This window comes from Ictalurus punctatus, chromosome 3 (genome assembly GCF_001660625.3).
Source record: "Ictalurus punctatus breed USDA103 chromosome 3, Coco_2.0, whole genome shotgun sequence".
Lineage (NCBI taxonomy): Eukaryota > Metazoa > Chordata > Actinopteri > Siluriformes > Ictaluridae > Ictalurus > Ictalurus punctatus.
The window spans coordinates 15,812,054-15,830,421 of record NC_030418.2 but is presented as its reverse complement, the minus strand read 5'-3'; the positions used below and the strand labels follow the sequence as shown (position 1 = coordinate 15,830,421).

At 39.1% G+C, this 18,368-nt stretch overlaps 2 protein-coding genes across 3 annotated transcripts in view; one reads left to right on the top strand and one right to left on the bottom strand.

Moving 5' to 3' along the window:
• pdzd7a (PDZ domain containing 7a) overlaps positions 1-15,790 on the top strand; it is a 27,680-nt gene extending 11,890 nt beyond the window's left edge. The window contains exons 9-16 of the mRNA XM_017464849.3: positions 235-405; positions 1,227-1,402; positions 2,027-2,118; positions 2,265-2,356; positions 2,606-2,677; positions 4,307-4,894; positions 6,873-6,973; positions 14,167-15,790. Coding sequence (XP_017320338.1) covers positions 235-405; positions 1,227-1,402; positions 2,027-2,118; positions 2,265-2,356; positions 2,606-2,677; positions 4,307-4,894; positions 6,873-6,973; positions 14,167-14,316 — 1,442 coding nt within the window. The 3' untranslated portion in view covers positions 14,317-15,790. The remainder of the gene's footprint in view (positions 1-234; positions 406-1,226; positions 1,403-2,026; positions 2,119-2,264; positions 2,357-2,605; positions 2,678-4,306; positions 4,895-6,872; positions 6,974-14,166) is intronic.
• Positions 15,329-18,368, bottom strand: part of lzts2a (leucine zipper, putative tumor suppressor 2a) — a 49,840-nt gene continuing 46,800 nt past the window's right edge. For both annotated transcript variants that reach the window (XM_017464854.3, XM_017464853.3), the window contains exon 5: positions 15,329-18,368. In XM_017464854.3, coding sequence (XP_017320343.2) covers positions 17,607-18,368 — 762 coding nt within the window. In that variant the 3' untranslated portion in view covers positions 15,329-17,606.

Below are 18,368 nucleotides of genomic sequence, written 5' to 3'. Positions count from 1 at the left end.
TATCTTAGAGTTTTTTCTGAAACAATTTAGTATGAGATATGAGAAATCAGGACTTTTCACAGCACTGTAGCTTGTCTATAGCGGGAGTTGGGGCATAGCCCAGTCATGTATATACTGTATCAGCAGTGTAAGAAGTATTAATTTCTCCATATATAGCCATGTCTGAAATTGAGACTTTTGTGTGTTTCTGTTTGTGCGTGCGTGTGCATGTGTGTGTGTTTTGATATTCAACAGAGGACAAGCAAAAGAAGAAACAGCAGCAGGCAGTGAAGGCTGAGGCGTCTGGAAGCACACTGCAGCGCTCGAAAACCTTTGTCAGTCTGCTGTTCAAAAGTGGTCGAAGAAGAGACAGGAAGGATATGGGGACAGGACAGCGGCATCAAGGAGGTTCCAAATCACCAGCGGGTAACAATTTTTCCAGAAAGACTAAGTGTATATGCACACAGATGCATAAGAAATAGCCATTACGTACATCATCCACACTAAAACACACACACACACACACACACACACACAGATTTGCACTTGAAAGGCCAGCAGGCAGCATAATGAAAGTATATGGAGGCTGGTTCAGAGAGACCTCCTTTGCTGTTAATTATGCAGTAATTCCCATGGAGTGGCCTTTAGTCTAGCTACAGTAGATCAGCATAACTAATGATGGATTACATGCTCTCATTATCACAACCAGTCAGAATGCAGCAAAACAAGCCCATAACATTGCTTGGCTTCTTTAGACTTTCAAATGTTGTTTTATGTTAGTTTTGTACAGCAAATATAGAAGACAAGTTTGGATGCATGAGCAGAATAAGTGATAAAGAAATCTATGTGAATAATTTTTTGGCAGTATTTGGCAGCTGTGGTGTTTAGAAGTCCTTGTGAGATTGTTGTTAGCTTAGTCTAATATTTTATGAGTATTTGACTATTACTCCCTCGAACTTCCAGGACAGATCAGTGAGTCCAGACATACATTCCATACTCTCATAACTATATGCCTTTCCTATTGGTGTTATAATAGTTAATGAATTGTGTGTTTTAAGATGAATAATGAACAATAAACTGGAAGATTGATAAAGGATTAGTATTGCCTTATTCTATAAGTGTTACTTGGCTATTATACTTATGTATAATGTCCAGCTCAACAAAGATTACTGGATGTAACTATTCTTATTAATGCTATCAAAGACACTGTGCATTTTCTTTGCTGCTTTGCTGTGGTTTACATAAAGGTAAAGAGCGCAGTCGGTCCATCATTAATCTCCTGAGTTCTCCGCGGGAGACCCGTGCTGGTGTGTGGGAGCCCGAAGCCATGCCCAGTCCCGAGACCATGGCCATGGTGGAGAGCATGGCGTGCAAACTGCTGAGTGAGGATGAGGTGGCTGCAGTAATGAGACACTGCAATAGGGTGAGCATGGGATTATGTATTCACCCTTCTAGTATGTCTGCTAAACACTAGTGTGAGATAAACATGGTTACAGATTTGTCAGTCAAGTTTTTGTGTGTTGTTCACTCTGTATTAGAGATTGATGTGTCTGCTTGCTGCTCTTACAGAAAGACAGATGTGGCTATGATTAGGACAGAATGTTTTGAATCATATGATGTATAGCATAAACACCACACCTAATGCTGTGCCATGGAGAGATCAACATTTTCAAACCTACACAACTCTCTTGTCAAGCACTTTAAACGAAGATAAACTGGAAAACGTAAACTATTTTCAATCCATCCATCCATCCATCCATCTTTTATACCGCTTATCCTTCATGGTCACGAGGAACCTGGAGCCTATCCCTGGGAGCATCGGCCACAAGACGTGGTACACCCTAGACAGGGTCCTAAACTATCTCTCTTTAAAGCCATATTTATTCAAAACATGAGCATTTAGAACATCTCAAACACAGACATCTAGGAGTCTCTCAAAGCATGAGAGCATGTATTCTGCAGTTGTACTTAAATATATACTCTATAATCACCTGAGCTGTGCTGCTAAATAAGTTAAATAGGCCACTTCTTACTCTGTGTACTGCAGTTTTTGACAGAGCGGGTGGTGGAAGACTTGGTACGCCCCCTGCTGGCTATCCTTGACAGACCTGAAAAGTTGCTGCTGCTCAGGGAGATCAGGTCAGGATGGAACAGAGGCTAGCCAATTACGCTCTACTGCTATAATTACAATTTCTGAGACATGGCATATGAAACTTTCATATGTTGACATGGCATTTTTACAGCACAGTGAGTTTATTCATATTTAAAATTCATCATGTGTCTAGAATGATCATCCCCCCAACAGACCTGGGTCGGTTTGACAGCATGGTAATGCCTTTTGAACTGGAGGCCTATGACATTTTAAAGAGCCGCTCTGGTAAGACCGTAGAACATTTAACATTCCAAATGACATTTTTTTAGTTGCAAGACCTTTTATATTGTCTAGGTTAAGATATAATTATGGTATAAAATATTGTACCAGTTCAACTAAATTACAACTTTAAAGATATAAACTGAATTAATGATACAAAATTGTACTAAATTAGTAAAAGTGTGATTACACACTCTACCTGGGCTGTGAGGAGTCTGTGTGTTTTTAGAATATGTGTGTGGTGTGTGTCCTCAGTGCGCTCCCCAGTTCTACGTTCTCCTCGGCATGGTGGAACTCCTCGCCGCCATCTCATAACACCCATCCCAGGTAATGCTTCCAGTGCTAGATGTTATAGAGATTCATTTTTCCCTGTTACTATAAAAGCCAAGCACATGTCCTCCATACACATACACACACAATATTCTGCTTTATATAAAGCCTCTTATGCCACTCACTGTGTCAATATGAGGTCTGTGGAGGAAGTTCTGTTGTATAAAAATGCCATTCATAAAAGACATTCATAGGATGCTTATGTGGAGTCACACATCTCTGACTGTGTAAATGGACAGTTAGACCCAGCCCTATCGTGTGCCTCTCCTGACCCCTGGGTCACTGAGCTGAGCAAGGTGAGGACCTGCTGACATTGTGCATGGTTACGGTCAGTGCATGCCTGTGCTCTAGGCCTCTGAATCTTGAATAGGAATCAGTTGTGAAATACAAGTAAGGCGCCTTGCATTGTTTAACCTTCTGGAGACTGCCCACACAAGTCTGGAGCTTATTGCTAGTCTGTTTTGTCCATTGTGCAAAGCCACAGTAGAGTAATTCAAACTTTCTAACAGAGGCCTGTGAAATCTGAGTGAGGCAGTCACTAAGTGTGCATATTTATGTGTTCATTACACCTCAGTCTCTGTACATAAATGCTATTAATCTCATTTTGAGACATACAAGATAAGAAAAAGAGCAAGTACATCAGATGCTGATAAGGTCTTTGGATGATATCCATGTTTGTATTTCAGTCCCATAAATAAGCATGAATGAAATGTAGCACCGTTTGTGAGTGTGTGACTTTGACCATGTTTATACCAGTTGAGGTCATAAGTTTACATACGCCTTGCAGTTTAACTGTTCAGAACAAAAAGGGATTCGTGAACAACTACAACAAAGCATAAAAACAGTCGTTGATCATCCAGCTAACAACACACAGTATTAAGAATGAAGCGTATGTAAACTTTTGAACTGGTTCATTTGTGTAAATTCAGTTATTGTTGTGCCTTAACATCTGTTATGTAAAACAGCTTACTCAGGGCAGTACTAAATAAAAAACAAAATGCAATTTTTATAATCCCAATTTTTTAAATATTTTTTATAAACTATTAACATTTTGCAGATTCTGCAAGGCATATGTAAACTTATGACCTCAACGGTTTATTGTATCTGGAGTATATTATTTTAACCGCATGCATTTACACTTCTAACAAATACCTCTCAGGTTAGCCTGAGAACTGAAATCTGATTGCTGTATATTGTATAATTGCTGAATAATGAGCAAATGAGCTCATAACACTTGTTAATCAACCTCCTGTGTTCCTTTTTCTCCAATTTTTGTAAAAGGAGGTTTGCTGCATCAAAATTAGTCATTTTGCATGTTTTTATACTCTTTAAAGCCTCCAACATCAGCAGTCATGGAGCATGTGTGTTGTGATATTATGATTTAGGAAGTGTTTTAGATGTTGAATGTCGAATGGAGAGACAGCTGTATTTACACTTGTATAACATGTCTCAGACCCATCATGTTTGATCATGTGTCTAGGATGCATTTATAACTGTATTTTTATCTGATTGATTATGAGACACATGAAAGAACTAGGATTTTGTGTATCATTATGTGTGCTAGTATATTTGTAATCATACCAGTTAATGAAATCCTCCAGTGTGGCTCTATGTCTCTTGCCTCAGACTACAGGGGAGGCTTCCAGCTGCAGCCTGTGCAGGATTTGGAGCGAGATCGACAGCTGATGCAGGAGCTGGAGCGACTCAGGCTGGCCGGCCTCCCCACTGGCAAGCTCCCTCCTCCGCGAGCCTTCACACCTCTGTTGGACATACCTGTGGACAGCTACATTTCTGGTTCCATTCGGCAGCACTCCTTAAGCCCACCTCGCCCCAAACAGCTGCTTGACGAGTCCCCTCACAGCACAGAGTGGCGTGGACGTTCCCCTAAAAGACAAGAACATGATTTGCCTCACATGGCAAGCCATGGTAATACCACTCTAGAGCGGGGAAGATCACCATACAGGAACGGCCATGGCAAATCTACAAGGGCCAGATCTGGCAATGGAAAAGAGGTTAAGTACACAGTAATGAGTGCACACAGGAGGAGCAGGACACCAATAACGCAGGTATTTGGGACGGACATGCTGCACAACCCAATGGAAAGGGAGCAGGCAAATGGACATGCTGGTTCCTCAGAGAACAGCCAAGACAGCGTGTCAGTGCAGGAGTATGAGCTAACCACCGTCTTCATATCTAAGTGCAAACAGTCTCTGGGTAAGTGTGCATGGAAACTCTGAGTTGTGTGGACATCATGTTTACAACATTCTTGGGAGAATTAAAAGTCGAAACCAGAACACACTAAACACTGTGTGCAAAAATATTATAAGAAAGAAGCTAATTGTTATGTGGACAATTAAAAGTATCTGCCCCACTTTACCAGTAGGGGTCAGTGAATAACCTAATGCATTCACTGACAGGCTATTCCAAGAGCAGGAAAATGACGGCAGAGCATAAATACATTAAAGTTCAAGGTTTGGCTGTTAGCTTGCCAGATGTTTACAGACGTTTAAAGTTGTCACTACCTGACATTTTTCTGTCAGAAAAGGGTCAAGGATAGCCAGTGGAAAGATTAATTATGAGAAGTCTTCGATGAAATATAATCTGTTCTAGATAATACAGTGCATATAATACTGGTACATAGAAACAGTGCAGTGCTGAACACTCAAAGCAGCAGGCAGATCTCTGCTCTAAGCAGCTCAGTCATGATGTTGTGGGGTGAAAAATTACACATAGATAATGTACTCAAGAAAAAGTCAAAAAGTTACTACTTTACAACTACTATTATTAAAAAGTCATTTCTTTTAAATTATGGAATTAAGGTCACAGCAGATGAGAATTTGGCATGATTCAATGAAGTTTTATTTTTCTATGTTGTTGAATTTCCTAATTAAAATGCAAACATGATGCATGGGTGCCTATTCTATTGATGTATAGCTTACAGTACAGTCACTGACTGGACGAGAAAAGAGTGTTTTGAGATTTTTAACTAGTACTTTGAAGGTCAAAATCAAAATGTAAGAAGTAAAAGGTAACCTTTTTCCTGGAAATATAATTGAGTATTTAATAAAAAAAAAATAATAATAAAAAATGAAGAGTATTCAATTTCAGTAACACACAAGCAAAATAATACTTAAGTATAGTATAGTAAAGTTACTCAAATACTTCCATCCCTGATCACAGCGTTTTTGTTTAATAAATAGAAATTAAGGAAGCAAATGTATCTACAATGGATATAAAAAGTCTACACACTCCTGTTGAAATGGCAAGTAAAGGGCTTCTGTCTAGCCACCCTACCCCATACAGACATGTGTAGAATATGAGAAATGGTCATCACATGCAGAGAGTATTCAGTACTTGTCAGATATTCCTGCAGCTCCTTTAATGTTGCTGTAGGTCTATTGGCAGCCTCCCTGTTAAGTCTTTGTCTTGTCCTTTTATACATTTTTGAGGGATGTCCTGTTCTTAGTAATGTCACTGTGATGCTCCATTTTCTGTATTTGTTGATGATGGTGTTACATGGTACATCAAACATTTTGGAAATTCCATTATACCCTTCTCTTGATCGATATCTTTCGACAAGTAAAATACTGTACATGCTTTGTCAGCTCTTTGCGGACCATGGCTTGGTGCCGGATGACACCAAGAAGATGTGAAGAAAATCCTACAGGAACAGCTGGTCTTTATTTGGGGCTAATTAGAATAATTTACTTGATGACAGCTGTATGATAATTACTCTTGAATATGAGATTGAATGTGATTGGTTCATTCTGAACACAGCCACATTCCCAGTTATAAAAGGGTGCACAAACTTATGCATCCATGTTATTTTAAGCGTTTTATTTTTCCCATTTCCCCCTAAAATGTTTCTGATTGTTTTTCACTTAATTTCTATCCGTTGTGATTGCACACTGAGGGTGGAAAAAGGTCTTACATCACATAAACCTGCCATTTTAACCGAGGTGTTTAGACTTTTTATGTCCTCCAAAAAACAGTTACATATCAGTTATAGAAGTTATATATATATATATATTTTATATATATATTATTTATTTTTATATATATATATATATATATATATATATATATATATATATATATATATATATATATATATATATATATATATATGTAAATAAAACAGTCATAAAAGTTATATATCATGTATCATATAGTCATTTATCTCATCTGACAGGTATAAGCATCTCAGGGGGCATTGAATCCAAGGTTCAGCCAGTGGTGAAGATTGAGAAGATATTTCCAGGAGGAGCTGCCTCCACCAGTGATGTGCTGAAGGTACTGTACCCACTTGATTTACTGCCCACTTCTCAGTTACTTGTGAAGAGTATAGCAGATACGACATGATCTACAGCAACTAATGACACTATTACACTGTATCACCTTGCACTATACGGTGCCTGCTTCATGGATCAGGTTTCCACACTTTGCTAAGAACTTTCACTAAACCCTATGGAAAAAAAACTATATTCATTCTTTATAATATAGTTTATATATAGTTCAATATAAACTATAATAATTCACAGTAATTCGCTAAAAAAAATGAATGTGTAGAATTGCAGTAGCTGTTCCATACGATTGACAATTTGCTTAGATTACTGTCCAGTACACAACAGTTGGTTTTAGTCTGCTCTTGATGAATTTTTTTTTATTATTAAATTAATCTGACAGTTGATACGGTCTATAATGAACTCTGGATGAAGGTCTATTTGCTGTCGAGATGTAATCTGTTGTGGTTATGAATGTCGCTGACTCAGATGTAAACTGAATACAGATATATTCGCCTAAGTATTAAGCTCATGTGCATGCTCTCCAGAATTATAGGCACTCTTCATAAAACGTATGTATAAAATAAAGATTACACACAATAAGTTATATGTTCTACTCAAATAATAGACTAATAATAATATAAGAACTACTTTCTTTTAAATAATAATATTTTCTCTCAAAAATAAACGTACTAAAGTCATTGACATTCCTAAGGATTATTTTAAAGCTGCAGTACTCAACTTTTGCCTTTTTATCGTCATCTCTGTTTGAAACATAAAATTACAATTACTTAAGGAGTTTTTTTTTTTTTAATGTGGGTTGTGCTTCAGCACTGCTCCTCTGCCTGGATGAATCTGATGGTCTGAGGTATTCATGTGTCTTGTATATTAGCTCCAATACTTGACAATGAAGGTGACGGTGAATAAGAATTTCTTATAGTAGAGGTGAACTGCGCTCTCTCAGAGCTTGCAGAAAATAAGTGCAGTTTACTACACTGACCATAGCAAAACAAACAACAACAACAGAAGAAGAAACTCGATACCTAGTTCAATCAAGCGAGCAAGTGTGCTAATGTTAGCTAGCTACCTATTGAGCCACTGAAATGTCTTTTACCTGTTCAACAGGGGAAAAAAATCCATCACTGTGTCAGTCTTCAATCCCTTCAGCTCTCGGAGCTGTCCCCACCTCTTAAAAGTCATGCCGATATCTATTTTCGTTTTGGCTCGGTTGCGTTCCCTTTTTGACTGCAGGCTCTCTGCAGTGTGAGACTTCTCGGTTTTGATAACAGATGGTTTTCCCCCAGATGTTAACGATGATTGCATTTAGAACTATCCAGATGAAATGCAGCCGCCTACACGACCAGTTTAAATTCTAAGCAACTCTTGTAGGGACAAGCTACAAACACTCCACCATCCTCAGCTCCCACATACACGATATAATAGCCGGGTCTTCTTCTTTCTGTTTACGGACGTGACGTAACCATATGAAGATGAATAATGTCAAACTAACATTTCCTGCAAAGTCCGACCCGACAGTTGAAATGATCAATTATTATCTTAAGCTTACCGTTGCAAACCGGGGTAAGGTAAGGAGACAGTTTTAAACACTGATTTTTTTTTGTGTACTTGCTCAATAATTGATTTTTGTTCATTTATAACAAAAAAAAGTTCAGTATTGCAGTTTTAATTAAATGCTAAAATAACAAATTGACATAAAAAACCCCCCAAACAAACGTATTTTTCCATTTGTCCATTAGTCACGTCCTGTTTCTCTCACATATACATATGAGGTTACACACATTTAAAATCCTTTTTGTCATGCATTATAACAGAAAATCGTCTGGAGATTGCGAGTTCGTCAATAATTTTCTTTAGGAAACAACAAAGTTTACTTTACAACAACAAAGTTTAATTTACTTTATCTTATCTTATTACCATAGTGGGAAAACAAGTAGCTTTTAACACAAAAGAGACAGATGGTTGCTTATATGCACAAATCACGTAATGGGTATTTTAAAAATGCAGGTAGTTAAAAATAGTGTAAGACACAATTAGGGCAATAAAAAAGTTTCACACATCTGAAATAGACCCATGAGCACACCAACCCATGCATAAATCTAATATTATAAAGGTGGTTTAAAATGGTCCTGCATGGAGGATTGGACCAAGATCCATCTACAAGTATCTTTAACCTTTAGACATTACAGGAAGTGTTACTCTGTCCAGTGCAGATATGACCAAATATTAATTGTAAGGGTGACAATACTTTTCAAATTAGTCTTTTGAACAGAGAAAATTTTACTTAACAAACCTTTTATGTTTAAAACTAAATCAAAAGATAAAACTATACAATGTCCCTGTATGTCTGAGCTCAAAATATCACTTTTTTCCTCCAATTTTTATTTTGTTTTTTGTGTGTGTGCTTATTTTCATGAAGTGTGCCAATAATTCTGGAGGGCATGGTGTGATGGCTGGGCTTACATTAACCAGGGTAGTAAATGTACTAACTTCTGACAGGTCCTCTAACCTACTGCATGCAAGCTTTTTCCATAAGCACATACTTGCCTGTCTCTCTTATCCTCTTACACAAACACTTTGGGTAGCACTGAGCAAGCCACTCCTAATCTGTCATTAGCTTTGCAGTATATGATAAGAACTTCTTTAAATAATATATGTCTGGAGATGACTTTCATGGCAGTCAGACATGCAATGATACAAAACTTCTCTCCACCAGTCTCACTGGCATATAGTAGCTATGTGTTGCCATACAGAGTGAGCAGAGTATTACAAAGACCAGGGTTTAAGGTCACTAGGAGGTTACAGGAAGATACCCGTCACTGGAAACGCCATCACAGCAACCTTCAATGCTACAGTAGGTCAAACCTTTGGAAATCCCTAGCACGTATGTGTGTGTGCGCACACACGCTAGGGGGCCTCTGCCTTGAAAGCAGCCTATCGGGTGTCGGCACTTCCTAGCTGTACTGTGAGCGACTCATGTTGCAGTCGCTCTAGAGATCCAGTGTCAAACTTTGGAGTCTTTCAATTCTCATATATTCCTTTCACCTCCTGCACGTGATAAGGCCTGTAGGAAAGGATTAAAATAATCTGTTTATGAGTGTATGGTTTAACACATGACAATGGCCACTGTATCACCTTATTTTTACACCTTGGGACCAGTGGTATAGTAAGACCACTCCAGAACTGCTATCATGTGTGCATGCTGCAATTCCAGGAAGTGCAAGTTACGGCTTGGTAACCGTACACACTTTACTGATCCTTTCATTTGGCTGATAACTGTGTTATCAATGCAGCAAACACTGGCCACACTCAGCTTGCGTCCACCACACCTTTAAGGTGAGCAAGCCAAAACTTGTCGCATCAGATAAGAATGCAGACATCTGAGAGAGATCTGCAGAGAGCGCTGAGGCCATGTCCACACGAATAAGGACACATTTAAAAGGAAGCCAGACTATGAAGACTTGTAGGCCTTAACATGTAGTAATTGCCCTCTCCTACTAAAATACCTTGTTAGAAACACATGAAATGTGTTAATTACTTTAAAAATACTTACTATCGAACACACATTTTAACCTACAGACGCCGCCATTACATGACCTGCACAATGCTCTCCGAGTCGATGATGTAAAATGGTTGCACTTGGGCACTCAAAAGAATTAGCTACTAGCCCCCGCAGCAGGAAAAGAATGCCACACTGTGCTGCTTTTGGCTGGAATTTTCTAGTTCTTGTGTGCTGTGATACAGGGGATATCTGTAAATATAATCAAACTTGTAAGCATCTTGTTACTGCGTTTTTTTCTGTATATTCTCAGAACATAAAGCTCGTGTAAAATTAGACTAAAACGCCTAGCCAAGGCATGCCCAAAGTAAATTTAAATCTGTTGTTGAACCATTTGGAGTACATGCATGGTTTTGGTCACTTTTGAAGGGTGGACTAAATATTTTTACATCATTGGATTGTTTGGACTGTTTTTGTCAGGATGTTATGGATCAGTGGATTACTTTGAGGCTTCATATGAGGCGAGTTGCCTCCATTTCATAAGTGTTTGTTTGTATAACGGAGGTCTGACAGAGACGTTGATTGTAGCTGCTGTTGTGATTGTATCTCAAAACGATTTATATCAATCGAATCACAAGAATCTTAGATTTTCAAAGATACGAGTACCTCCGTACACACAGGAGCCGTGTAGATAGCATAGATTTGCTCATAACATGGTGACATAGCACTGGCGGGCCGTCAGAATTTTAACAGTATAAAGTACACAATGGCGAGATAATAGCTGATAATCTCTAAAAATCATTGAGATTAGAAAACGTTTTATGATAAAACAATAGTTTAATCCATATGCTTACCTTGAACAACAAACACACTCGGTTGGCGTAGACGTGCAGTTGCTACTCAGACACCATGGATTTTGGCCCACTCTCGCCTCCTCACCTCTCTGATCATCTTCATTTCGATGTACATTTTGAGTAATGTCTTCTATATCCGCTTCCTCGCTTACGTTAGGCTCGAGTTTGAAAAGGCTGAAGACATGTATATATTGCTGTAGGGTCACTGGAGAATCAAGACCGTTGCAACCATTTGACGTCACGACCCAGGATGCATTGTGACGTAAACAGCAATACCGACCTACAAGGGCAAGGATTTTTATTTAATTTAAAAAAACCTGAAATCTAGAGTGTTTTTGTATAGCGGATTTATATAGCGAATGTCAGCATTAATCTAACAAGCCACACGTCTTCATCGTCAGGGTTCCATTTAAAATTGAAATAGCATATTGTTCTTTCTTAAACGTTTTTTATTCAATATATTTAATAAAGATATTTAAATATGCTGATGATTATTGTACTGTGATCACCCATATAAAGCTTGACTATAAAGAGGTTTTTTTTTTTCATATAGCTTTGCTAGCGTTCATCACATGACTGTGTAAACTGTGTAAACTCTATAAATGATGCATATTGAATGTGCTTGTTTTCAAATGGACCCATAATAGACACTGCTAGAAGCTGTTGTTCTATCTGTAAAGGAAGTGCATGTTTTCACCTAACTTTCTCTGAAGCTCTTTTTCTGTTATTTTTTTCCCCCTCATTATTTAACTAGGACCCTGAAAGGTTCAGAAACAGCCCTGGGTGATGTTACTATTTAGAGAAACTATTTAGTTACAGTATGTGCTTTGGGAAGCAACATGGAATTCTCAAGGAATGTATACTGCTATTTGCAATCATTAGATGAACCAGCAGAAGTAAAGAAATACTCAGGACAACACTTATTACAAAATGTTCTTCCACAAGTAAATTGCAGTAGCATATTTCTACCAGAGAGGGCTTTAAATCAATGAATCCTTTATTTACTTAATCATGTATTAGATGGATTATGGAAAATGAAGATATGATGATAATCACAGTGATCATGCTGATCTGTCTTTGGTCCATAGTCACCTGTTTAACAGTTCATCGCTCCAACACATCTCACACACATTTTAAGCATGACGGTGTATATCCTGTGTCACTTGAATCCTTCGACATCTGTAATGCTCAGTGTTTTTCTAGTGTTAGCAACGCAGCATAAGGTTCTTATTTAAAACTATGCCATAAATGCAAGCCTACTGTACAGTAAATAGCACGGAGGGATAAACAAAATATGTAGAATGTAAATGGCTAGAAAGAGTTATTACTGTAATTTAATGGATTTCAGACTGTTCGTTAGGTGAACGGACCTAAAATGAAAAAGCATCATATCTTAATTCAAACTGTTAGAGAGCAAAGAGATAAAGGTTAAGATGCAGTGTCATTTTTGAGAACATTGCAGTAAAGGAATTAAAATTCATATAAATAAATTTTTGAAAGAATAAAAGTGGTTAAATCTGGTTCAGGATTTGCATGTATAGGTATGTTAAGTAAATCTGTGTATGCATTTGTGTACATACGTACGTATAAATATGTATATATAGTTAATAACTGCAGAAGGAACGATAACGTTTTTGTTAGACTTTGTATGCATAAGGAAAATACAGAGGATCTTTCTCCAATATTAAAAAAAATTAAATTAAAAAATAAATCTGGTTCAGGAAAAGTAGTCTGAACTCATGTGGTTGTAGGATGTACGTTTTCTTTGCTCTGGTCTGTGGAAGTAAAGGTGAAGGGAAAACACATCTGATGACAGAGGAAGGGTGCAGGGACATTTCCAAGCAGATGTATCCTGGAGTCTAGCAATGACAGAAGAGGGCTTTTAGAGGTCTTGGAATTGGTGTGTATGTGGTTATATGTGTGTGAGTGAGTGAGTGAGTGAGTGAGTGAGTGAGTGAGTGTGTGTGTGTGAGAGAGAGAGAGAGAGAGAGAGAGAGAGAGAGAGAGAGAGAGAGAGAGAGAGAGAGAGAGAGAGACAGACAGAGAGAAAGAAAGAGAGCGAGAGAAAGGGAGAGAGAGCGAGAGCGAGTTGGTAATTACTGCACTTTATTTTTCCAGCAGTAAGCACCTCTAAATGATCCACTTGCATGTGTGAGTCTGCTTGTGGCCTTGAGTTCAGGGTGATCATCTCTCCACAGCACTGGTATAAAGCAGCATGGTTTGTGGGAGAGCCAAAGGGTCATGTTAGATTTACAGGTCTGCCTGATGTACAGGATCAGCAGGGCAGGCAGAGACAGATTCGATAGCCTCATAGATAGTGAGGCAGATTAGATTGGCTCATAGTTTCATGAATACGTCATTAGGCATTGCGATCCGACCATGGAGACCAAATATTGAGATGAAACAGTGAGGTTTATGCGGTAACAATATGTGGAGCAGGACATACCTCTTTTATGTACTGTGTTTGTAAGGTTAAAAATATTCTGTTTGTAGTCTTAGCAAACTCCTGGTGAGCTGTTGCTCAATGCACAGCTTGCTACGTCTGTGTTTTGTCTTCTTTTTGGTTACTGTGGATGCAGGTAAACACACAGAACTGAACTAATGAACAGGGGTGATTCACTGGGTTGGTTGAGCTCACTGACAGGCACTGAAGGAAGAGAACAAGGGAAATAACTAGGTGTTTGTCTTTCCTGTCATTCCCCATGCATCCTTGTCACTATGCTGACAGAAATATGCAGGGACTAATGTGCACTCATGGTAGAAGATAAGAACAGTAGAGGAACAAGTGAATAAATGCTTGAAACATACCTTTTTTCTCTCCTCTGTGTGTAGGCTGGATTTGAGCTTGTGTCAATTGATGGAGAATCACTCCAGGGAGTCACACACCAGCATGCTGTGGACGCCATAAGGAAGGCTTTCAGCAACAAGGCCAAAGAACCCATGGAGTTTGTTGTCAAAATTCCAAAGAACCTGAAAGACTAAAGCAAAATCTGCTGTACTGTGCTGTACTATAGAGACAAATTTACACCCAGAACTCAGTTCATACTGTACAGTCTCTGAACAGAACACATCTTATTATAACAAGGGAAGCTCCACGGAAAAGCAACGCTGCCACTGTGTAATGTGAATCAGTTGGCTGAAGCAACACGCCCAAAGCGTGATGTTTGAAAGAGGGCTTTCACAAAGAGTTACTATGGATTTATAATAATTGGGCTTTTGGACCAAAGTGTTTATATCTGGAGAATCAATGACGATTCAGTGACATCGCATTATTATCAATGCTTCAGTATGTTTATTTAAGATCATATCTATTTCATATCTTTTCCATTCCTCAGCAGTAAAGAATTTGTGTGTAAATTTAGGTATTACTTCTGCTAGTGCAAGAAGTACGTTAGCATGGATCATCTACATTATAACACTACAACACATCCTTCACAAACAGGGAGTACAAAGTTCAGGAGCGAAGATTACACAAGGTTATGACAATATGAGATTTATACCGAGTTTAATTCACTATTTTAATTTCGTTCAATCACTTTTAATCTTTTCTTGTCCCTTGAGGCATTGCTTTGAAGACATTGTGCATAGACGTTATACACACTTATGCAAAGACTTTGCCTGCAATAAAAAGTTAACACTAAGGCCATTCTGAATGAGATTACATTACATCGTTGCAGAGTGCCTTACATGTGTGCATTACTAGTGCACTAGAGCATCTGAAATGCTCGGGGAGTCAAAACAGGTACCGAATGTGATTAGGTCACGCTGTCTTTCCCTTGGGGGTAGGGGGAGGGGATTTGTTATCAAGTGATTTTATTACAAAAGTCCTATACCTTAATTAAAAAATAAAACTCACTTGTCATAAAGTTTGTTCAGCAGTGTATCTTACATGTTTCAGTTTGTTTATAATTTGTTTATAACTCTTTCTAACAAGTAAAATATGTACATAAACAGAAAGTAATAGCTAAAGCAATAATATCAGCAAGAGCCAATCTGACTTGTAAGGGACTTATTTTTAATCAAAACCATTGTATTGCTTTTTACAGGAAATGTACAGCATGATAATATACAAGTGACTACAAAACACACACAAAACATGAATAAAAGAGAATGAAACAAATACATTGTTACTTTGCTTTGGTCTATTCCCAGTGGTTACACCTTTTATAGAGATATTATGCATAAAAATTTTAATACAATACTAGGAATATTTACACGCGTGTATGAAATGGTATTCAGTGGAAGAACAAAAAAAACACTGGGAATAAAGAAACACCACTGAGTGTATTCACAAACCATGTAACAGAGACATGTAAGAAAGCAGTCTGATCAGAGAGAGAAAAGTATGCTATGTTATTGATTAAAGGGTATGTCTCACTCCTCACGTTATCACTGTGCTGCTCTGGTTTAACAGATCTCTGAGGGAGTGTGTGTGTCTGTGTGTGTGTGTGTGTGGGGGGGGGTGGTGGGGGGGGGGGGGTTGGGTGTCAAAGCTAGATTTTATAAGTTGACTAACACATGAATTAAGCAAATGAACGGATTTATGGAAGTGATTTGACCAGAAGCAAAATTGCCCAGACCTTTTGATTAATACTGCTATTTGGCTTCAAAAAGTTTGGGAACAAAGGTAATAGAAACGTTATAACCGTGATGTATGTGGACTGATGGAGAATCAGTTGCAGTGAGCAGGAAGAACCAGCTGGAAATCAGTAAGAATGATTTTCCTAATAATACAAATGGAGCTGCTAACTGATACGAATCATTGTTGCAAGAATTTGGAGAATGCTAAATTGGTAGTGATTGAGTCAGGCAGTGTCTGGCACTTGGTAGATGAATCTTAAAACACCGTTTCCAAATTTCCTAACATCAAAAGTCATAAGAGAGTGGAGTTTCCTAGCAGTCACTGAAATCTACATAGCAACAGTGTGGAAATATAAGCAGTCACTATAAAGTGCCTTACGAAATGCTCATGGCAAATGACTCCACTGGATTTCTTTTTAAAGTGTGTGAGATAGAAAACTGTTGAACTGTTACCACAAAATAGGCTGTCACTATATATGCATATAAAAATATATCAAATATATTTCATTGCTACATATTTTAAAGAGTTTGTTCAGTAATAACAAAGAAAAAAAAATAGTGTATATTGTGTATATACTGTATATTCCCTCCTATTTGACTATTTTCTTTAGGACTATTAGGATTTCAGAAGCTGTAGGCAAACCTAAACTAAGATCTATGAATACACTGTCTTGTCTATGTTGCTAATGAGAGCAATGGCTCCACCCACTGTGCATAGAGACACTGCTGACTAGAGCATATGTAACCTGCGTGATCTCCACAGAGATCACTAAAAATCTAATCTCCAGACAACCTGATGACAGAACATTACTGTATCATGCACACATGCTATTCACACTTTGTTGTATGCATCACAATATTGTGCATTGTGCAATCTATGAAGGAAGATGAAAGAAACTATAAAATATAAAATAGCATCATAAAAAAATAGCACTTCTAGTTAAAGTGATTAGTATTGAGGTGCTGAGCACCCAGTGAGCTCTGAGGACAGACAGGACAGATGCTATTCTCTGTCTTTGTGTTGTACCCTGGCATGACAACAGCCACTATACAAAAGATGGGGGTTTTTTGGGTCTTACTGGTAAGAATGACTCCACACTAAAAGCAGATTGAGTGACAAGACAATGCACTTCAACTCTGTAGAACTTAACCATGCTGCATTAGAGTTCCATTAATATTAATGCTGATAGTAAGGAGTGGTGGAGTGGAGTCCATTAGTGCAGGTGCTCCTCTCCCATTAGTGCCTTTACTGTGTCTAACACAGTACATGATATCAGTCCATTACAGTACAGGAGCTGCGTATTCGGACTGAAATCCAGTAACAGAGACACTCATTTTATTCAGGAACTGTTTCACAAAAAGCTTCTTTCCTCCATTTAAATGTGTTCCCCAAATTCACACATCGGTGTTGAAAAGACATGGCAATTGCAATAGTCACGAAACAGGATGTTTAGGAAGTGTCTAGGCTGCATATCCACCCTGATTAGATTCTGAGTAGGTGCTTTGGTAAGCAGTGCACTATAAAGGACACAGTGGAAGTCAGGCAGTGTTTCAGAACAATTTGAATTTTCTGTCTGTGGGGGAGGGGCGGAGATGGTGACTAGGTCATTTCCTCAAAACAGATTTGAGGGCACAGTGGAGGACGTGGAGCATTTAGCTTGTTCAGCAATTGAGAACAATCTGAATGTGCATTAGATCTCGGTGGCGGTGATTTCCTCAAATCGGATGTCATGGCGCATGTCAAACTCCTCCATGTCCCTGTTCTCTAGCTCTAGGCTCAGCTCCCTCATTACACGCTCCAGCTCCCGGTTGCGGCGGTACATCTGGATGTAGTTCTGCTGTAGCTGCTTCTGGTAGCGGATCACCTTGTCTTTCTCCTCCTGCCAGACACGGCGCTCCTCATCGAAGGCTTCCTGCTGCTCCTGTCCATGCCTCCTCTCCAACACCAGCTCAGTGCGCAGCTGCTCTACTTGCAAGTGCAGACCATGCAGAGCATCTGAACTCTGCTGCTGCACCCTAGTCACATCACTTTCGTACGATGGCAGCGGCTCCAGTACCTCCCGGAAAGCAGGGCTGTGCACTTGATTCAGGCCACTTCCGACACGGCTCTGAGGCAGAGGCAGGCTCATGCACTGACCCTTGCTGCTGGGTAATGCAAACACGTCTCGAAGTCGGTTTGACTCCATTTCAAGTCGGCCCAATTTCTCACGTAGTAGCTCAGCCTCGCTTTTGCGGCGCTGCAGCTCGTTCTCACATACTTCCAGTTCGAGCGTGCGAGTTCGTGCTGCGGCCTGGGCTTCATGTGATCGCACCTGGCTAGCCTGCAGCTCAGAGCGAGCCTCTCGCAGCTGGGCCTTCAGGGCCACAATCTCAGCTGCCTTCTGGCCAAGGTCAGCCTGCACATCCTTCAGCTGCTGCTTCAGCAGGGAGATCTCGCCAGACTTTTGACACAC